General features: G+C 42.5%; 1 protein-coding gene across 1 annotated transcript in view; it reads left to right on the top strand.

The window, feature by feature from the left end:
- Positions 1-22,656, top strand: part of XRN2 (5'-3' exoribonuclease 2) — a 96,414-nt gene that overhangs the window by 12,043 nt on the left and 61,715 nt on the right. The window contains exons 2-15 of the mRNA XM_075925794.1: positions 7,114-7,241; positions 7,325-7,436; positions 10,234-10,345; positions 11,948-12,006; positions 12,086-12,175; positions 13,321-13,393; positions 13,510-13,560; positions 13,934-14,091; positions 14,501-14,575; positions 14,670-14,803; positions 14,942-14,999; positions 15,101-15,208; positions 19,842-19,886; positions 21,380-21,517. Coding sequence (XP_075781909.1) covers positions 7,114-7,241; positions 7,325-7,436; positions 10,234-10,345; positions 11,948-12,006; positions 12,086-12,175; positions 13,321-13,393; positions 13,510-13,560; positions 13,934-14,091; positions 14,501-14,575; positions 14,670-14,803; positions 14,942-14,999; positions 15,101-15,208; positions 19,842-19,886; positions 21,380-21,517 — 1,341 coding nt within the window. The remainder of the gene's footprint in view (positions 1-7,113; positions 7,242-7,324; positions 7,437-10,233; positions 10,346-11,947; positions 12,007-12,085; positions 12,176-13,320; positions 13,394-13,509; positions 13,561-13,933; positions 14,092-14,500; positions 14,576-14,669; positions 14,804-14,941; positions 15,000-15,100; positions 15,209-19,841; positions 19,887-21,379; positions 21,518-22,656) is intronic.

A 22,656-nucleotide genomic window follows, 5' to 3' on the forward strand; every position in this document is an offset into this window, starting at 1 on the left:
GAAAACCCTTTTCAAAAAAGGCTTTTTTCTGGAGGGGAAAAAAGACGTGTCCAGGCTATTTGCACTTTTGAAATAGAGTATAGTCTAGACCAGTGGTCCCCAACGCAGTGCCCGTGGGCGCCATGGCACCCACCGGGGCACTTATGTGCGCCCGTGGAATGATCTGGGCCGGTCCTGGCACACGTTGTGTGAGCAGCCTCGCCCTCGGATGCCCGGCAGCCCCAAAAGGTTGGGGACCACTGGTCTAGACATAGCCTTAGTTCTTAATTAGATCTGTGGCGCCTTCTTCTGGGTGTTGTCCCCAGTGTTGCCACATTCATCTGCAAAGAGGGTGTTTGCTTTTGACTCTAAGGCCGTCCATACATCTGATTCCTTCACAATGAACCCATTTGACAGCGTCTTGGTGTCCTTGGGTTTGGCTCCTATTCTCCCCCTTTTCAGCTATGGAAATAGTTAATTCTTTCAAGTTGTTACCAGTTGTTACCTTCTTTTGAAGGACCACAAAGCTATTTGCCTTCCCTGCCTCATTCATTCACACCTTATTGATCAAGAACAGAACCACTTTCAACAGAACCACTTTCAAGTCAAAGGGATAAGATCTGTTCTGTTTCTAGTGCAAGGACATTTTCTTTACCTTGATTATTCCTAAGGACTGTAAAACATTATAAGACTAATACAAAGTCTCTCTTTTCCTTTTTCTTTTTCTTTTCCTTTTCCTTTTATTTATATATATATATATTATATATAAAGTTTTTCGTTTTTCCAGCAGGACAACAGTGACGTTGTCACATTACTCTGCATCCCCTCCGGACTCCCTCCCCTTGCCCCAGTGCTCAGCTGCTGCTCAGGACTGGGGTGGCTCTGGAGTGGCCCCCCTCCCTGGAGCAGCCCCCCTCCATAGAGGGCACTGGAGCTGTGCAGTCGCTCCCCTGACCCCTCCCTGGAGCTCTGGGATGGGGGCCAACGCTGGGAGTTGCACGGCTTTTCTCCTCTCCCTTTTCCTGGTGCTCTGGTGGGGTGGGGGCAAAGCTGCAAGCTGTGCGGCCCCGGAAGCCACGCAACCACTTCCCTCCCCTCTGGTGCTCAGGGGGGCAGAAGCTGCTAATTTCTCCCCTCCCTAGCCCCCTTCACACACACCTTAGGTGGTGGCGGGGGAGAGAACCAGAACAGGATTGCGGGGGAAGGAGAGAGCGGTGACTGGGGGGCAGAAGGAGCCAGGGCCAGAAAGAACCAGCAGTGGAATTGCACAGCCTTCCCCACTCCCTGGCTATGTGTACGCTGGCGGGTTATTGCGTGAGTACGGCTGTTCTTGCGCAAGAATCCGCAGAGCGTCTACACTGCTCTTGCGCAAGGAAATTTACAGTACGGCGTGGTAAGAGATGGCTCCTTGTGCAAGAGCTATGCTCTTTTCTAACAGGTGTAAGCCCTCCTGCGCAGGAGCTCTTGCGCAAGAGGGCAGTGTGGATGCTCAGCAGGGATTTCTTGCGCAAGAAAGCCCTGTGGCTAAAATGGCCGTCAGAGCTTTCTTGCTCAAGAGAGCGTCCACACTGCCATGGGCGCTCTTGCGCAAAAGCACAGCACGCACATGGCAGCGTGGATGTTTTCTTGTGCAAGACTTCTTGCACAAGAACCCTTGTGCAAGATGTTCTTGTGCAAGAAGCTGCCAGAACCCACTAGTGTAGATATAGCCCATGATGCTTGGTGGGGTGAAACCCTGCAGCCTGTCCCACTCCCCTGTGCTCCAGGGAGGGTGAGTGGGAGTCTCACATCCTCACCAGTGCTTGAGGAAGAGGGTCAGAAGCTATGCTGCCTTCCTCTCCCCGTTGCTCTGGGCAGGTGGAAGAGGGGTTGGCGAACGTAGCAAGCAGGGTGTACAGCCCCGTAGTAAAACATTATAAGGCTTATGTACAGTTTCCATAAGACATTATAATACAAGATTTCTATAAGACAGTATGAGATTTATACGTAGTTTCCATAAGACATTATAATCGAAAGTTTCTGAGACACATTTTAAGACTATTTGATGGGTGAGGGCGTCTTACAGTGCTCCAGACTGGAAAGAGGAACTTGAAGCATGAAAGATGGAAACTATGAACTTCTCTAGTCTGGCAACATCTGTGGTCCAGCATGATTTTAGTTAGCCGGATGTCCACTTACTATGAGAGTGGCCATGTTTCCCATGGTCCAGTTTGTTTGCAGCTACCAGTCCTGGCTCTCTCAGTTCTACCCCTAACTGTCTTTTGAGATACGGGCAAGCAGTGGAAGTGGTGGTAATGCCGCTAAACATAAGCATGGTTTTTGTGCTTTATCTACTCACTTCCCTGTGCCAATGAAGTAAAATTGTGTAACAACACTAACACTTTGTGGCTATGTCTACACTGGTGTGATCTTGCGCCAGAGATATGCAAATGAGGCTAAGTGTGGAATATTGCTGAGCCTCATTTGCATATCTAATGAGCTGCCATTTTTGCAGAAGAGGCTCTTGCGCCAGAAGGAGCTGTCTACACTGCCTCTTCTTGCGCAAGAAAAACCCTCTTGCACAATGCCGCTACGCTCATTATTTTCAGGAATAATGGCATTGCGCAAGAGGGCTTTTCTTGCGCAAAAGGGGCAGTGTAGACAGCTCCGTCTGGCGCAAGAGCCTCTTCCGCAAAAATGGCGGTTCATTAGATATGCAAATGAGGCTCGGTGATATTCCATGCTTAGTCCCATTTGCATACCTCTGGCGCAAGACTTTGCGCCAGAGGTATGCAAATGGGGCTAAGACGTAGCCTGTGTTATAGAGAGCTGATAAGCTATGGCTAGGCGTAGGCTTATGTAGGGTATATCAGTATAGTCCAACATTATTTAAACCGCATTGCAAGTGCTGTTCTATTTATTCGTCTCAGTGAAATAAAAATAAAGAGACTCATTCATCACAATACTGACCTCCCATGGTTCAGCAAATACTCTGGTTCGGCACCTGCCTGGTCCTGAGGTGCCAGACTAGAGAGGTTCAACCTGTACTGATTTAGCTAAGGGAAAGATGAGAATTAGATTTTGTATAGTTTGATTTCTATCAGTGGGGAATTAATAAAGATATTGGCTGGTTCGCACACTACCTTCCACATCCTAATGACTTAACCAACCAGCCTAACAATGGGTACTTATAGAAGTGCAAATTGTCCACGTTTTAAGAGGCTGATAAGGATAATCTAAATCACTATTTTTTCTTCCCCTTCTCTCCCCCACCTTCCCTTATTTATTCTTGGATCTGGACTTGTAATACTCCAGTCATCTGAAAAAGTGGGTTGTGCCCACAGAAGCTCATGATATCATCTACATGTTCTGTTAGTCTGTAACTGGGAAAACTCAAAAAACAACCAATAGTCTAGCAGCACCTTAAAGACTAACTCGGCTCCCTTTCTGAAGATTTTGTATAGTTATTGGTCATGAAGATATTGGCTTGGAGGGACATTCCTCAAGCTGGAAGGTGATGGGTAGTGTCCGAGCATCCCAAACATCTTCCCATAAGAGGGAAGGCTGACTACTAGAGAGCAAGAGGGGTGGAAGGATCACATTTGTCTCTGTACTAGGGATGATGAAAAGTGTTTTTATTCTGGTAAATTTCTGTGGGGGTGGGGTGGCTCCTGTGAAGCTGCCTTCACCCTGCCGCTGCGTCTGTCCAAAATAGCTGACGAAATTCAGTGTCAGTCAACAAAGTAACGCACGTTGGAAAATATCCTACTCAGGAAAGAAGTCTCGGTGTCATCCTGAATTAGTTCTCTAAAAACATTGGCTCGGTCTGCATTGGCAGCCAAAAGAGCTGCCAGTGTTAGCTACCATGAGGAAAAAGATAAGACAAAGCATCTTGCTTGTCTATGAGAGCACAGTATACCCACATCTTGAATAGTGTGTGCAGATCTGGTTACCCCATCTCAAAAAATCTTTTAGAATTGGGAAAGGCACAGGTAACAAACAGTTCGGGTAGGGAACAACTTTTATATCGGGAGAAATTAAAAAGATGGGGACTTATCAACTTGGACAAGAGACACCTAACCGGGGATAGGATAGATGTCTTTAAACACTTGACTAATGCGGAGAAAGCAAATAAGGAAGTGTTATTCCTTCAAGAACAGCAGACTTAGTCACCCAATGGAATTAATAAGCAGCAGGTTAAAATCAAGAGGAAGTACTTCATACAATGCACAGTCAACCTGTGTAACTCTTTGCCAGGGGATCTTGTGAAGGCCCAGACTATAAGGCTACATCTATATTGTGTTCTCTTGCACAAGAACATATGCAAATGAGGCATGGCAATGAATATCACCACGCCTCATTTGCATACTTAATGAGCCGCCATTTTTGCACAAGGAGTTTTTGCTCAAGAGCTGTTCTGCCGCTTGTTTTCAGGCAAACAGGCTCTTCCGCAATAGGGGGTTTTTGCACAAGAAGGAGCAGTGTAGAGTGCTCCTTCTTGTGCAAAAATGGCAGCTCATTAAGTTGGCAAATGAGGTGCGATGATATTCATCGCCATGCCTCATTTGCATATGTTCTTGAGCAAGAGAGCGCAATCTAGACATAGTGTAATAGTGCTCAAAAAAAGAACTAGATAAGTTCCTGTAGGGTAGGTTCATGAGGCTATTAGCCAGGATAGGTGGGGATACAACACCTGCTCTCTGTGTCCCTAGTTTCTGTTGGCCAGAAGCTGGTACACTTTGAACCTCTGTAGTCCATCACTCTCGGGATCTGACCGGTGCCGAACCAGAGAATTTGCCAGACTATGGCAGGTCAATATTGTCCAGCAGCATTACCAACACTTCTGCTGCTTACTGGGCTCTTAGAAGACATTTAGGGGTAAATTAGAGCTAAATAACAGCTCAGAACACTGAGAGCCAGGACTGGTGGCTGTAAGCAAACTTTATGGGACCATGGGAAACTTGGCCACACCTGTGAAAAGTGGACATCTGGCGAACTCAAATCATGTCAGACCACAGAGTGTGGGACTGGAGAGGTTCAGCTTGTACCAGATGACAGGGGAGGGATCACTTGCTGATTGCCTGTTCTGTCCACTCCGTCGGAAGCACCTGGCATTGGCTACTGTCGGCAGACAGGATACTGGGCTACATGGACCCTTGGTCTGACCCAGTGTGGCCATTCTTAACGAATATTTCCCAAAGTAGATGGAAAGCAGGTGCTTCTTTCCTTTACCGTCACAGTTACTGGATGCTTAGTGTAATGGGCATGAGTGCTTCTGCTGTGTTCCAAAATAAGGTTTTTGGTCATGTTTTCACTAGGGATGTGAAAAAGTGGGAAGTTGTATAACCACCGAAAATCTCAGTGGTTTACACACACCTGTAACACAGGGCAGCCGCTGGCTTCCCACCTTCCATCCCGTTCCCAGGGAGCCGGCTGCTGCCCCACGCTGCTGCCTCTGATACAGAGCCAGCAATGCAGGGTGGCAGCTGGCTCCCCAGAGTGGGGCAGGAACCTGTTAACTGTTAACAGTAATAGATAAACCCAAGTCTGTCTGTTAACTGTTTAAACCAGCGTTTCTTAAACTGTGATCCGTGGCACACCGGTGTGCCGTGGAAAACAACAGAGTTCAAAATGGCCATCCTTAAAGGGACAGGTGACCTTTTTTCTCAATAACTTCCCCCCAGCCCTTTTTTTCCTCAATAACTTTTCCCCGCCTTCCCCCTCCCCCCCTTTTTTTTCCACCAACAAAAAATCCTTGGTGTCCCTCCAAAAAAAAAAAAAAAATTCTTTGGTGTTCCTCAGTCTTAAAAAGTTTAAGAAACACTGGTTTAAATGATTATACTTTTATGTCCCTAGTGTTCACCATGATTTTGATTCTTCTGACAAGACAGGAACAGACAAAAAGTAGCGGTGTCTTTTTTGTTTTATCTGTGCTGTAAAGCGAAATATTGGAGAAATAGTTGAAGTGCCCCTGGTTTGTCCAAATGTGCAGTCCGTCTCTCACAGGCCTTCTCTTGCATAAAGTGTAAAGACTAACGTAGGACTAATGTTGTAAAACCTCCTCTTGATTATAACTCAGGACAGGCCTCCTTAGACAATCAACTTACAGAAGCTGTGTGAGGTCCTGCTAGCCCTACAACATTCTCTTTTATAACATTATTCTTGCTCTTGTGGACAGAGGGGCAAAAATATACATATGTTTAAAGAACAATGTTTTAACTCTGTCTAAAACTTGATTAAGTTACTTAATTGTAGTGGGAGTGTTCTTATGTCTTGTCTGTGTGGCCATATAACAACGTATGATTGCCTAGGCCATTTTTAAACAAAGGCTATTTTATAGTGTAGACCAATGTTTCTCCCTCGGGGTACTCGAGAGAAGTCCGGGGGGTACGTCAACACAACTGAAATTTGGAGAAAACTGAATTTTGGTTTTAAGTTTACAGTGCTTTATTATTTATGTACTTTTTACACAAACATTTCATCACCCACTCAGCTATGATTCAATTATTTAAATAAATGTGTTTTAATGGTAGAAAAAAAAATTGTCTGTCTGAAAACTGTAGGTACTGGGGGTACTTAACTTTTTTTTTTAAAGGGGATACTTTATATATAAAAAAAAGGTTGAAACACTGGTGTAGACAAGATCTATATATAATTATATTGTGAGCTGATGTTCAGCTGTTCTTTGCTTCATCGCCCTTAGTGTTTTTTAAATCTCCTTTGGGTCTGATGTGTTTAAACTATAAGGATGTGATGGTGTACATGTTTAAATTATTAACGTATGAGCCTGAGCTCATTGGTTAACCTTCATAGTTACATGAAAGCTTCCTCTCCTCCCCCCCGCGTGTTGCTGCATCTGTATCAGAGGCAGCAGCTTGGGGAAGAAGGTGGGAGCTGGTGCTCGCAGGGAGCCAGCTTTTAAGCAGTAGGTTCTGGGGATCCGTGCCTTCCTCCCCCTCATGCTTTTGCCTCTCAGAGGCAGCAGCGCAGAGGGGCACATGGGAGCCGGTACGCACAAGGAGCCGGCTTTTAGTAGTTACACGATTACCCCCCCTCCACTTGCGTTTTAACATCCGTAGTTTAAAGCCTCTCTGATATCACAATTGTTGCATGAATGGCAAATACTGAAAGGGCTCATTGTTACTGTGTTCACAGCCTAAAGAATGCAATGGCATCAAAATTCCAGTTGATACCAGCAAGCCAAATCCCAACGAGGTGGAGTTTGATAACCTGTATTTGGATATGAATGGTATTATTCATCCATGCACCCATCCGGAGGACAAGTAAGCGATTCTTTCCTCACTTCGTATGTAGCTTGTATTCTGTATTATTTGAAACATTAATGGGATGTCTTGTTAAATTATAGACCAGCGCCCAAAAATGAAGATGAAATGATGGTTGCAATTTTTGAGTACATTGACAGACTTTTCAATATCGTCAGGCCAAGACGACTTCTCTACATGGCAATAGATGGAGTAGTAAGTTCGGAAATGTTTATGTTGTTTCCCTGTAATGCCTGACTGCCACGGTTGATGCTCTCGGCTTTCATAAACTTCATTTGGCAGTAGTTCAGCTTTTCATTTAATATGTGTAGTTCAGTTACCACAACCAATATTTGACTAACACTTCAGTTTGGCATATGCCAAAGAAAGCTTTTATTTGTCTAGTGTATTATTTCAGGGTGGAGGGCTGTGGGGGATAACTTCTGGTTTGCTTTCTCGGAGCACAAGTCCTTTGTAAATAAGGGCTACTCTAAAGGTCTCTTCTGGCTTTAAATCCTATGAATCTATGAAATCGGTGGTAGTTTGTGCGGCAAGCTGGCTGTGAAAGATCAGAAAAGCCTACAAATGAACACTTACAATTTAGCAACTAATTGAAATCTTCCACAATATAATTAAGAGTCACCTGCATTTGTTGCTTGACTTGTACACAAAACCCAGGGGAAGAAGAGGGAGCGAATACAGGTGTTTTGGCTGAAGAATAAGCCAAGAAAAAGCATTCTTATAAATATTCAATTTCTGATTGTTACCCAATTACATTAAAATTTGTTTGACAGACTCAGATGTATTTTTCTCTGAATTAAGCCTGAGTGGGTGTCTATTTGAAATATCTTTTTTTTAACTCAAATTGTCAATCTTTATTATCATATGTGTTAGTCTTATAAATGCTTATATATGCACTCAAGTATGTTGCTGTATCCTCAGAATAAAACCTAAATAAAATGTTCTCTGCTATAGATTTTAGGATACTCTGTCCCATGTTATAGTTTATGCTGTTATGCTGCAAAAAATGTCAGAAATAAACCTACTACCTGTCTGTTAAATTGTTAAATAAGGATGTTAAATTTTGATTAATTGACTAATCAAGTAGTTAATAAGGGCACCTCCACCTTTAAAGTGTAGAAACAGCCCCACGGCTGTTGCTACACTTCACAGGCGAAAGTGCTGTGGGAACACGGGGCCAGTGGGGCAGGTCCCCACTGGCCTCATGCATCCCACGGTGCTTCAAAGCAGCAGTGTTGCATGGAGCCCGGGGCTGTTGCTTTCAAACATGGCATGCAGCCCGGGATCAGCTGGGGAGTCCCCAGCTGATCCTGGACTCCATGTGGCACAGCTGCTTCGAAACACCGCAGAGAGCCCGGCATCAGGCTCCTCATGGCATTTCCAAGTAGCAGCACTCTGTGGAGCCTGGGATCAGCTGGGGACTCCCCTACTGCACCCAAGCTCCATGTGGTGCTGCCACTTTGAAACGCCGCAGTGAGCCCAGTGTCAAGCAAGGGTGGGGGAATGACTAGTCGACTACTCAACTAGTTGTTCACATCCCTAGCGTTAAAAGGAAGTTCATGCTCAAAAATGTTTCTCTGTTATATGGAACTTGTAAGATTCATGTATCTTGCCGGGAAAACGTTAATGTTTACACCTGGTGCATGACTGAGACTTGGATGTGACCATTGCTGAGTTTTCTCATGCAGACAGGCACCCGGAAGTGTTGTAAAAGACTTTTCTACTTTCAGTCATGTCTCTTTAATTGCTTTCTACTGTACTAACAGATGCTATGTATCAAAATCACTTTGGCAGTGATGCATGGATTTACTACTTTGATCAATGCATTATTAAGTAGTGGTTCGGGATGCATGAGTAAAATGAAGAGGTGCATTATAGCAGACTGCTGCTGCTTTCTGCATGGGAACCTATGGTCTGTGAGCCACAACTTTTCCCATTACTGTGAATGAGAAAATAGCGGCAGTAGAAACTTGACATCAGTGTAAGTTTTGTAGCATCGGGCCTATTGCTGCAATCTGTAATGGGGGAGAGATGATTTTTTTGGTTGCTTTTATGAGAAGAATCCCTGAAAAGGGATGAGGAGGTTGAAAGATACATGTTATGGCTTCAGAACAGGGGAGAAGGGTCTTTTTTTGAGGGGAGAGGGAGGGTCTGCTGCTCTCTGTAATTTAATACAGTCTCCCAGTCCAAAAGGAAGCGTGGCCCCCAAAAGCTTAGGAGTGGAGCTCTGAATGTCAAGAGAGAGCTTGGCTAGCTGGTAAGGTCCTGATTAGGAGCTGGTGACCCTTTAAAGGAGATATAGAAGGATGCTGGTTTTACGGATTCCCCTGCGTGCTCCATGCCACGAAATGGATGTTTTAAAGATTTCTAGGGCTTGATACCCTGAAGAAGGCTATAGATACATGCAGTTGAGTAGAAGACCCTTTCCTAAAAGGGTGGTTGAAGTCTGAGTTGTCAGCCTTACTCTTCTTTAATGTTCAGAAACTGGAGATACTTAGGACTTTATTTTGAACGTCCTAATAACTTTATCCTAGACCACCTGGCAAAGCCAGGAGATCATTACTCCTCATTTGGAGTCACTGTGGAGCTGGAAGACCATTGTGACATTTCAGAGCATATTTAGCTTCCACCTGATACTTATTAGCCAGTAATGAAGACCGAGAATCCCCATTTTTTCAGCCCCCTTCTTGAAAATTGCAGGCAACTTGCCCAGAAGTTTGTTCAAGAAAAGGATTCACGGTGACACCAGTGCTGGCTTCCTGTGGTCTTCTGGTTTTAGGAACTCATCTATAGGAGGAGGGAACACGTAGAAGAAGGGAGGAGCTGGCTGGAAGATACAAAACTTTTACATGATTTCCTCCACCCTGTTGTGTTGTCTAAATAATTCCCTAAGGCTGTGTTGGGTGTGACCAAGTCACAGAAAACAACTGAGCAGATAAAGAAAAATCTGTCCCCTACAGTGTTGAATAAAATACTATAATACGCACTTTAGGCACCCCGGGCAAAAATGAATCAGCAGAGGTCCAGACGATTCAGAGCATCAAAGGAAGGAATGGAAGGTGCAGAAGAGAAGCAAAGGATAAGAGAAGAAATTCTGGCAAAAGGTACAGATGTTTGCGTCACATCAGATGCTACTAAGTAACTGATGGCTTTAAGTGTTTGGGTGGCACCTTGTTGTGAAATGAACATGGTTTTTAGCTGTAGAAGAGGCTAGATAACACAGCAAAATGTCAGGGCTTGTTTTTTCATGTGTGCAGCACCCCAGGCGTGCGTAGCATAGTAACATATATAAATATGTCCTTGCTCTAGTGAGCTCACAATCTGAAGTACATTATGCAAAAGACAAATGACCCTTAGTTGCCCCATGTATCTCGGATTGGTCTTAATTTGGGTTAAAGTCAGGCCATAAGAGGAGGAAGCTGGTTGTTGTAGTCGACAGATAAACACAAATGTTGTGCCGGGAGAGTGGCCGTGCTTTAAATGACAGGCGATGGCGTAAGGCCTGAAGGTGCGAGTGGGGAGGGGAGACGTGGGAGGCAGGGCTGTGGAATGCAGAGCAGCCGGGCATGAGTGATGTGCGATAGATTGTGTAGTGTTTGGAAGGGGACAGTTGCTCCAACTTGAAGGGGAGGTAAAGTGCCAGTGAGGGAACTTGAGGATTGATATGACCTGGTCTGACTGAAAGTAAGACTGGTTTAGCTGAAATACGTTGGCTGAACGTAGGGACGTAGAAGATTAACCGATTACCCACTAAGCATCGCACTTCTTGGATGATGCTTATGGGTAACGTGTCAATTGGCAGCCCGGCTGAGCTGGAGCAGCGCCCCCAGCCACTGTGCGATGCTGATGGAGGGGTGAGGGGCAGGTGCGTGTTCTGCTCCAAGGTTAACCAATTAAACCTAGTGTGTAACCGGTTAACGTTTTAAATAATTAACATCCCTAGCTGAATTGGAGACACAAGTTGGCAATGCTGGGAGAAGCTACAGCAGTCCGAGTGAGACCACGATCGTGTGAACTAGTGTTCTTGTGATGGGCCTGGAAAAGTTGGAGGAGGCTTTAGAGATGTTAGGAGGAGAAGAGACTGGATTTGATGATGGCGTATATGTGAAAAGAGAAAGATGGGAGGAGTCAAAAATGACCCCGGGGTTATGAGGTTGAGTGGCTACATGGATATTAATTAGCCAGCAATGAAAAGGAATAGTGGAGAAAGATATAAGAGGCAAGTTAATTCCTGATGGTAGAATAGCTATAGTTAGAGGAAGTCTCTTTCTGGCATGTTCTGCTACAAGATGCTGGGCAGGGAGATGTGGTCTTTGCAGCTGTCTGTATGAATTATTTTATGTTTTCCAGGGTGGTATAGTAGTGTTGGTCCCAGGATATTAGACAGGCTGGGTGAGATTACTTCCTTTGTTGAAAGAGGCACATTTTTGAGTTTACACTATTTTTTCCCCTTCAATCACCCACTTTGTCTGAATTCCTTCATCCCTGTCAACAAGTTTAGTTCTCTGTTTGTTCTCTGCTTTAACTGAAGATAGCACAACCATAACAGCAGTTTGCTGTTGGGTGCAGGGAACAACAGCTTTTATTAGGGCTTATGGTTTTTCTTCACTGTTTCAGATAAACTGTGTTTCCAGATTATCTTGCACCAGTGGCATTCATTCCTTATATTTTATTTTTGATGTGTTGTATTAAACCTCTTTTTGTAGGTGGCTTTCTTCCTCCGGAAGAAGTGAAAGAGAGATTTGACAGCAATTGCATTACACCAGTAAGTAGTCTTGTACTTTAACCAGCTACTGCTAACGCCTAAATGATGGGTTAATTCATTTTCTTCTATCACTTTTTAGGGAACCGAGTTTATGGACAATCTTGCTAAATGCCTTCGCTATTACATTGCTGATCGTTTAAACAATGACCCAGGGTGGAAAAATTTGACAGTAAGTTTCACACTTTCATACTTCAAGAAAATGAGGGTGGATGTATTAGTCTGAACTGTAGTATGATTGAACAGTGTAAATTTAAACAGTGAATTAGCCTTGTCTTCTGTCACTATGGTATTATTGGAGATAGGGTAACTTACACAACAAGGTTTTTCACCTAAGAGAGAAATTTCATACTAATAACATCATCCAGTAGAGCCATTTGTTTTGATTTTGTATCAAAATGGGGTGTTAAGGAGCACAGTAATAATGTTTGATGTAGGAAGCCAAGGTAAACTGTCTCTCGAAAGATGCGACGAGTTAGAAAGCTTTTTCCTTGGGGGGGGAGGGGGGGAGGGAGACAGCATATGGGTACAGCATGTGTCCCCTGCCCATCCTCCAGCTGCTGAATTTTTAACTTGTGTTCTGCTTCATGTAGGTTGCAGACCTGATTTTTTTTTATCTCAGTTATTGCAAGTGATTGGAGAACAGCACAACATTAGACACCAAAAATGATTCCTATCACTGTCATTATCTCGTCCTTCTGGCTTTCCTGTTTTTCCTATCAAATCTTGCTGACTGATAACATCGCATTTACTCTGAATTGGAAGGGCAGGATATTCAGCCACTTCAGAAACAGCTGGCCATTTCATTTTTCCATAGATGGGTTGTTCAAGTGTGTTCTAATTGGGGGGCTTGGGGAAGGCCATTCCCTCCATACGCAACAGAGTTTGTGAACCCCACTCTTACATGATCCCCATCACCCTAGTGTCTGGGGTTCCAGAGCTCTAAGGGAGGGTTGTGAGGGTCTCATGCATGTTGATGCTGTCAGTTGTCCAGAGCAACTCTTAAACTTGCTTAGGAAACTTGAGGTACATTAGTAAACAGTCCTAGTAACTTTCAGTACTCGATAATGCAGTTAACATAGCATTTGAATAGAACTGGTAGAAAATCTGTTTGAATAAAGTAATGTGTAAGTAACACATGGCTCTTGAATTTAGTGCAATGAGTGTGCAATTCATATTAAAAATGAAGGCAATTTAGATGCAATTATTAAATGGAACTTCAGATAGTCAAGACACTGATTTTTAAATGTTTACTCACTTTTTTTTGTCCTGTGCTGTTGACGTTCAAATATTTACATCGCTCTAAACCTTTTACAGGTTATTTTATCTGATGCAAGTGCTCCTGGTGAAGGGGAACACAAAATCATGGATTACATTAGACGACAGAGAGGTAAGTTAACTACAGTGTGTGCATTTGTATTGTTTGTTTGTAACGTGTGTTCAGAAGGCTTGATGAAATTGCATATAATAGCTTGATTTGACCACACTTAATTTTCTTTTGTTTAGCGCAACCAAACCATGACCCAAACACTCATCATTGTTTATGTGGGGCTGATGGTAAGTCCTCCTCCTCCTTTGTTAGCAAATAAAGTTGTGGATTATGCTTTCTTCTGCTGTCAGTTTCCAGATGGTGAAAAAGCCAAATGCTTAGGCTGATGCATGTATTTGAAGTATACAGTGAATTGGTTAATGTAATTTTGGAAGGGCTATTTTACTTTTGGGGACGAGATCCAATATTATCCATAGCTGAAGAACTGTTTATATCTGGAGTATCAAATGACATTGACTTTTATAAGACAGTATTTCAACATGTATGGAATGCACCCACATGCCTTGCTCTCAGTTGTTTACAATGGAATACACTTGGTTCTTTAACTAGTAGACACACATTTATGTCTAATTTTTATTTCTTTTTTGCTCTGATTGATAGCTGATCTGATCATGCTTGGACTAGCTACCCATGAACCAAACTTCACTATAATTAGAGAAGAGTTTAAACCGAATAAACCCAAACCTTGTGGTCTCTGTAATCAGTTTGGACATGAGGTGAAGGATTGTCAAGGTATACCAAGAGAGAAACAAGGAGAGGTAAGAGTGTTAAGCTTGCAGTTGTTCCTTGCGTCTAAGCTCAATTATAATCAGTTAAGCATTCATAGATGTGTTTTGTATGTTGAAATACAATAGTAGTATTAAAAAAAATCAGGTAATTCCATTAATAAGTAAAAAAAAAAAAGTTTGCACAGTACTGACCCTTTATTGTGGTGCAAATTTGAAATCTACTCACTCCCTTGTTACTAATTAGTTGGGCAAAATTAAAGACAATTGGCATTTTGTCCAAGTGAGAACAGAAGGAAAGAAATAGCATACAGAGTTTAGGAATTGGACTTGTATCTGTATCCTTAATGCTTTTTGGATTAAACCTTTAATACTAACCCAATAAAATGTTAAGATGGGCCAGCATGTGAAGAATATTTTTCCCTGTTCTCTTGTATTGCAGCATGATCAGTTTGCAGATTGTCCTCCTGGCTCGGAACAAGAGTTTATCTTTATCCGATTAAATGTACTGCGAGAGGTATGCAAAAATTTGTTTTCTAAAGCTGCTTTTCCGTAAAGTCTGTTTGTAGTAGCATCTGACAAGCTTCCCAATGGCTTTGTTTTTGTTGCAGTATTTGGAAAAAGAACTAACTATGGCCAGCCTGCCTTTTACTTTTGATATTGAGAGAAGCATAGATGACTGGGTCTTCATGTGTTTCTTTGTGGGGAATGACTTTCTTCCTCATTTGCCATCTTTGGAGATCAGGTATATAAAGCCATTCTATATATAGGAATAGATGTATTTTCATTCATTTCTGTAGATCTATCTAATATGTCTGTAAACAGGTGAAATAGAACTTGTTGTTATAGAATAAAACTGAACTCTTTATTCTTTTGTTCCCAGGGAGGGCGCAATTGATCGTCTAGTTGGCATATATAAAAACGTGGTGCACAAAACCGGGGTACGTTTCAACTTTTTGTGTCACTTTATTTTAAAAAAAATCCAGATTCTTGGGAGGCTCACCCCTGACCTGCTACATGCGTTAACTTTCTTACCTTGCAGGGCTACCTCACAGAGAGTGGCTACGTCAACCTACAGCGAGTACAGATGATCATGTTGGCTGTTGGGGAAGTTGAAGATAGCATTTTTAAAAAGAGGAAGGATGATGAGGTAAAGCATTTATGACCCAGATTCTTCTGCATACACGGCTTATATTAGGAGGGTGCAGCAAAATGTCTGGGACCCTCTACAAGAGATTCATGTCCCATGTTTGCTTACTGTATCTGTGAGGGTACGAGAAGGGTGGCCAGGACTCTCAGTGGGGCAGAGGAGAGTGCGCCCAATGTCCAAGGAGGTTGGGGAACAAGGTGTCTGGTACCAGAGTGTGTCCAGCATCTGATGCTCACAGGAGAGGAGGGGAGGGAGGGTCTGACCCCAAATGCCATACTCGTTTTTTAGCAATCAAGGAAGCCTTCTGCTCCCTGCAGCAGGCAACCTGTCTCAGGTGCTGGGACCAGACTCCTGCTCGTGGCTTCCTATGCAAGAGGGGTGCACTGAAGGACTGGCCCTGGGATCAGCAGAGGAGCAGGCGGCTTCACTCCATGAATACTGCCTGTCCTTTTAGTACAGTCCCTCTGCTTCCCTGCTGCAGGCTTTAGGCCATGCTGAAGGGACAGGTCTAATTCTTCTGTGGTGTGGGGGAGGGAGTCAGTACTTCCCTGGGCTCAGTCTGTGAATCCCTGCTCATAGTCGCCCCCACCCCAGCAGAGGAGTGGTACAGTCAGTTGGTAGCAGCTGCAGCTGTGGCAGTAGGGGGAGTGAGATGGGCTTGGAGCCTAGTCCTGGCACCAGAGACTATCCTCACACAACAGAGCCTTCTCTCTGCGTTGGGGCTGTGCCCCTGCCAACAGTGCTGTAGTACCCCGGTTTGGGAACCTCAGTTTTAGGCAGTTTTCATGGAATTTAGAAACCGTTACTTTTTTGGAATGTTCTGTCACGCTGTCCGGAGACGCTCCCAAGCATGAGTGCCGACTTCTGAGCAGAGTGCCAGGGAGCGGAGCACAACCCCCAAACTGGTGTTATGTCATAAAAGTTAGATTTTACTAGCCAATTAGCAAGTGTGAACTCCTAAACAACTGTAACGCGCAGTCACCGACAGCCCCTTGAGTACTCTGATCTGTCTTGCGCCCTAGGTAAGCTTACCGTTGATAGCTGTCCCTATACCAAGCATCATGGCAATATTCAGGTTACTCCCAGTCTCAAAGGAGCCCAGGTCACCCGTACCTCAGATTTCATAGAACACTAGAACTGGAAGGGACCTCAAGGGTCCAGTCTCCTGCCCTCACGGCAGGACCAAGCAGTCTCTCTAGATCATCCCTGACAAGTGTGTGTATAACCTACTCTTAAAAATCTCCAGTAATGGAGTTTCCACAACTTCCCTGAGAAACTTATTACAGGGTTTAACCACCCTGACAGGTAGGAAGTTTTTCCTGATGTCCAACCTAAACCTCCCTTGATATAATTTAAGTCCATTGCTTCTTGTCCTATCCTCAGAGGCCAAGGAGAACAATTTTTCTCCCTCCTCCTTTTGACACCCTTTTAGATGCTTGAAACCCACTATCATGTCCCCTCTGTCTTCTCTTTTCTAAACTAAACAAGCCCAGTTCTTTCAGTTTCCCCTCATAGCTCGTGTTTTCTAGACCTTTAATCATTTTTGTTGCTCTTCTCTGGAGCTTCTCCAATTTTTCCACATCTTTCTTAAAACGCGGTGACCAGAACTGGACACGGTACTCCAATGGAGGCCTAATCAGTGCAGAGTAAAGCGGAAGAATGACTTGCTCACAACAAGTGTTTTGCTCCCAACACTCCTATTAATGCATCCCAGAATCATGTTTGCTTTTTTTGAAACAGTGTCACACGGTTGACTCATGTTTAACTTGTCCTCCCCTACGACTCCTAAATCTTTCAGCAGTACTCCTTCCTAGACAGTCGCTTCCCATTCTGTATGTGTAAAACAGCCCTTTTAGCCAATCCTATAATTCTAACTAAACAGTCACTAACTAACAAAATAAATGAATTATTGATAAGATTAACACGAGTAAACATGCACAAATGAGCGCTAAGTTTCGAAAGGTAATAGCTGCTATGCCATGTCTTTAGAGCGGGCCCAAACTAAGCAGCTTGAGGATTCCTTGTTTATGCTTAGAAAATTTCCTCTCTCTGAATTCCAAGCACCTTAGTGATAACAGTTCCCTCTTGACTGGATGGTTGTGCCCTTCCCCCAAGCTCAAATTGTGGTGGGATGAGAGATTGGGCACGTATCCGCGCCATGGATATGCGGGAAACAATTGACCAAGCATTTTGTCCATTGATATTCCACAGTGGTTTATCTGGTACAAGCCACCATTTATTGGGGCGGGGGGTGATGACACCTCTTAGAGTACATTTTTAGTATTTCGTACGTGGTAATGTTTCTCCCCTTACTGTGGGGTTGTGTAGTTATAATAAACCATGTTACAGTAGAAGAGAAAACACTTCAATATTACTTGTATAAGATGTTACCCGTGTTAGAAGCATCCTACATGCATTTCATAAAATCTAAACATTTAACGCTTTATCAGTTTTAACAACACTAGCAAAGCGAACCCGGCTGGTTTCCAGTTGTGCATCTGTCAGTGTTTAGTATGCCTTGGGAGCATTTGGCATGGGTTGGCCTTTGATCTGCCAGCAACACTGTTGCCTCTTTTAAGATGTTCATTGTATTGTACAGTGATACAGGGAGTGCTGATAATGAAATCAGGCTAGTCTCTTCACACACAACTCCCTTTCCCACCTCCCCCGTCTCGACTGGATCGTCCCTCCTTGTGAATAATTCTGTGGCCTTCCTTTGTGTCTTCCACTACCCAAGCAACATTTTGTTTAAACTGATGTGATTTTTGTTAGTGAGTAGCACCTTTGAACACAGACAGCCCTGGTCAGTTTTCACACCACAGGAACATTGGAAAGTCCTGAGCTTCAACCGGCACTGGAGTTATCTAAAAGGAAAAGATTTCACTCCATTGGATATTTTTCAGTTCATATTTAGTTCTTTTTCAAACATAATGGTTTGAAATTTCTTCTTTTTGAAAAATATGCTTTTTTCTTGCCAATGGCCAGTAGGTGAGTGGATTTTTTCAAGCCCTACATAATTAATTCATTGCTTCAGTGTGGGGAATGAGCTTGGCGTAGTACAGAACACAAATGTAAAGATGTCCTTGACTCAGAGCACTTAGTTCTATGTAAAGCTGGCTAGAAGTGACCATGTGTTCACTTTTCTGCTTTGTCAACCATGCTAGTTACACTGAAGGGTCCTTCTGAATTTAATATACCAGTGACTATTTTCGTATGCTGTAAGTGTTCATAGTTCATGCTTTTAGAATAAAAAAAAATTGCATTTGTTCAGTCCCATTGGCTATATGACTTGTTTAAAGCTTCTTTGTTTTTATGGCTTTTCCGTTGTATTTTCTTCCAGCAGATAGATTTGGGGGGGGGAGCAAATTTTTTGCTAAATGTGGTGTTGGCCACTTTGCATGTTGTATTGAATTTAGTTAAATTCTAGAGAAATGCAATATGTTCATGTTGTAATCAGTAAAAGGTAAAAGATTTATATGATCTGAAGAGAAAGCAGAGAATACTACAGTGTTCCTTTTTTTCCCCCAAAGGAATCCTTCAACTGTTTCATAGAGTCCAGTCCCCTGCCCTCATGGCAGGACTCACTACTGTCTGACCATCCGTGATAGACATTTATTTAACCTACTCTTAAGTATCTCCACAGATGGAGATTCCACAACTTCCCAAGGCAACTTATTCCAGTGTTTAACCACTCTGAAAGCTAGGAAGGTTTTCCTAATGTCCAACCTAAATCTCCTTTGCTGCAGTTTAAGCCCATTGCTTCTTGTTCTATCCTCAGAGACCCAGGAGAACAATTTTTCTCCCTCCTCCTTGTGAAACCCTTTTAGATACCTGAAAACCGCTATCATGTCCCCTCTGTCTTCTCTTTTCCAAACTAAACAAGCCCAAGTTTAAACAAATTAAACTTCTTAAAATGGTCAACAATAACAACTCGCTATATTGCAGCATTTTGCTAGCTTGTGGGGTATTTTGCTAGAAAATAGAAAGCAAAATGATCCTAAAATAGTTTATTCATAAAAAAAGAGAGTATAAAACCACTCTCTTAGGAGAACAAAGCTGTGTGGAGTATCCAGTGAGAAAAACATTGTTGGCAGGATGTACTGTCTGTCATAGTCACAATCAATAATTCTCTCTATCCTGTGCCAGACTACAGAAGCAAACTTGACACTTGTGGAAGAACAGGATTTGGAGCAAGATCCAGGATCTTAAAATAAAAATGAAGGGCAGGAATTTTTTGAGCCCGTAGGAACTGTGAAACTTGTCTAGGCTGTTAATAGTCGCACCTAGATTTCTGTACTATCTACACCTAAGTGGACAGGTTGTCAAAACTGTTTCAGCATACTCACATGTGGGCTTGAAGGCCTTGTTATTGCAATGGAATTTTCTGAGTATTATGAGCTGTATTGAAAACCCTTCGATTTTGGGAAGTGTTTCCCATAGGCTGCTAGTGTAGCTTAGGACAGCCACCGACCAGTAATCTTAGATGGGATTGGGGCAAAGTTCAGTTCTGCATGCCTCCTAGATCAGTAGCCATGACGCCTATTCAGACTTGCTACTTTATCTTTCTTTGTGTGGTGGTTAATGGAGGGTCTGTGAGACTGGGTTACTTCAATTGTCTTGACTCTTGTTTTAGGAGAACTTCAAAAGGCGACAAAAAGAAAAAAGGAAAAGAATGAAGGTAAGTTTAAGAACTCATGATAACAGGCATTTTTATATTGTGATACACAGGCTTAGCCTCATTTCAGTAAATTAGATAAAATTACAGTGACAAATTGCATAGCTTTTGCCTTACTGTGAACTGTCTGTTTTAAGAAAAACGTTGTTTTTTAAATTGCAGCCTTTAATAGGAAAATCGCATAGGTTTACATTTAAACCTATTTAAAAGAGGGGAGAAAAATTTAAGTTCCTCAGGCATAACAATAAATTGGGGCTTTTGGCATATAGGTACATCTGCATGTGACTACGATATCAGATACTTTACAGTATTAGTTGCTCAGAGGGTTTGTGCCATTGTGTTACAGTAAGTGCCAACAATCAACAGAGAGGACAGAAGATGATCCTCTTTATTGAGTGCCTGCTGAAGTTTAATTTTCTGTTGTCAGTTTACTAAACAGTTAATGCTAAATCAACCATGAACCTTTAAACTGGCAAGTCAATGCTTCACATCAAGGTTTCCTCTGCAAGTTTTACTCAGTCACATTGTGATAAAAATGTATGTGCAGATTTATTCACAGTAATGCAAAATACCACATTCATAAAGGCAAATTGTTGATTGTTGTGACAGCCGTAACATGCATTTGTCAGGACACATCCTTAAAATTGCATTTCATTTACATTTTTTGTACTAAATGTCCTTCCTATGTATTTAGGATAGAGTTTTGGCACGATCATTTGAATTTAGGATTTGTGTACTAAGCATGTTACTAAATATCTCATTTAAATAGGTGTAGCTTCTTTACAATGTGACCTAATGATTCAAGACACTGAACAGGGCCTCAATTCATTGGCATCCTTGGCTTCTAAATTATGTAGCTATCCAGTATTTCTAATGTCAGAAAGCCTCAGCCATTTCCCAGAGCTTGATGTCTCAACTTCCCTGCATATCTAGAATCCCTGTGCCTCTAGGGAGGAGGGTCATAGGATCCTCTTCAGTTTAGTTAACCAAAGATTTTCAGACTTTTTTAGAGCCCCTTTTTATTGAGTGTAATGTGCATATCAAATCTAGAGTTTAAAATAAGGATGAGCGGAGTATGGAGATCAGAGTGCAAGAAAGTGGTTTTTTATCTTTCTTGAAATGTAAATCTTTCACTCTAATTCTAGATGGAGTTTCTTCAATTAAAATCATATTTTTTTTCGTCAAGTTTCTGGAACTTAGTATAAAAATATTACTTTTTGAGAGAGCATTTAATAAAACCTCTTGAAAAATAGAAGGGCCTTAAATTGTAAGAGTCATGTTATCCTAGGGTATATTTTACATATATAAGATCTTGTTTAAACATTTGTTCTAAGATGAATTGAATACATAATTGTGATCGAATTTTGCTCATTTTATTCTAGCAACTGATAATCTAGGAACTCAAAAGGAATATCAACTATATGTGCTAGTTTTTATTCTTGTAATATCTAATATGAGACTTGTATCACCATGTGTATATTTGCTTGCTTTTGTAGAGGGATCAGCCGTCTTTTATTCCTGGTGGCCAGTTTTCGCCTCAAGCTTTGGGGAGAGGAAATAGATCTAGTCCTCAGGCGATCAGTAACCCGAGGCAGGCCGCCTATGAAATGAGAATGCAGGACAAACAGAATACGGTAAGTGGATGTTCAGATTTTAGTTGCAAATATAAGAAGGAAAAAAATGAGTACACATGTATTGCAGTTTACTTCCAAACACTTAATCATTGCACTTTCACGTTCTTTAAAAACATTACATTAAATTGTTCTTCATCACTTTGCCAAGACTACTTAAGCTTTGTTCATTTTAATATTTCAAATATCTGTGATTTTAAATATTTCTGGAAACTGTCCTGCAAATCAGAAATAAACATGTTTAAGCAAACTTGAATCCTTAGGTAAGATTATAGAGTTGAGGCTGTTGTGAGCATGGGGTTTAAGAACTTGCCCTGTGAAGAAATAGAGGACAAATAAGATCATCCTATAAGCAACTGAATTGGGGTTAATATTTTTCAAAAATTATTCATTTTGCTAATCTTTCCATTCTTACTAGTGCTATGATGTGTGACCTGTAAAATACCAGCCCAGTAGGTCTTTACAATCTCTAGTTAGCAATATAGCATTGTCGGAATATCTCCTCCGCAGCAATTATTTTTGGTTGTTTTTGAGGTTTATAGAAGGTCACTCTATAGACCACTTGTAAAGCATTGAATCAGATAGCCCTTGAAATTTGTTGCATAGAGACACAGAGTGGTCCAAATTTGGAGCCATTTGACTAAGGGATTCTCGAGTCCCTGGAAAACATTTCTTCTTGAAGTTGGCATGTTCTGGTAACTTCTCCTCTTCCCTCCCCCCCACACACGTAGCAATCACACGAGAGCTCAGATTATACCAGAGTCTCAGATGCTCGAGGCTAACACAGTTCCAGGCTAAGGCTCATGTGCATATTCACAAGCTTGATGGATTCAGTGAGCATGTGCAGACAGGGGTTTACGGGAGTTTGTCATTTCACATCATCTGGACAGCTGATGGTGTTAAGCCGTTGTCTTTTTGAATCTGACCCATCTCCCCTGTGTCATTCTGCTTATTCATGGGACAACTTCTAAACCTCTACTTCCCTCTTAGCCATCATAGAATCCGCACACTGGTCTCTCATCCCACCTTGCTGTTGACAATTCCTATAGAAACATCCCCTCCCTGGTACCTTGCTTGAGACAACGGATACAATTTTGTAATAGCTCTTCAAGATACATATGCTTCTCTTTCCTTCACGTGCA

Source organism: Pelodiscus sinensis, chromosome 3 (genome assembly GCF_049634645.1).
Source record: "Pelodiscus sinensis isolate JC-2024 chromosome 3, ASM4963464v1, whole genome shotgun sequence".
Classification (NCBI taxonomy): Eukaryota; Metazoa; Chordata; order Testudines; family Trionychidae; genus Pelodiscus; species Pelodiscus sinensis.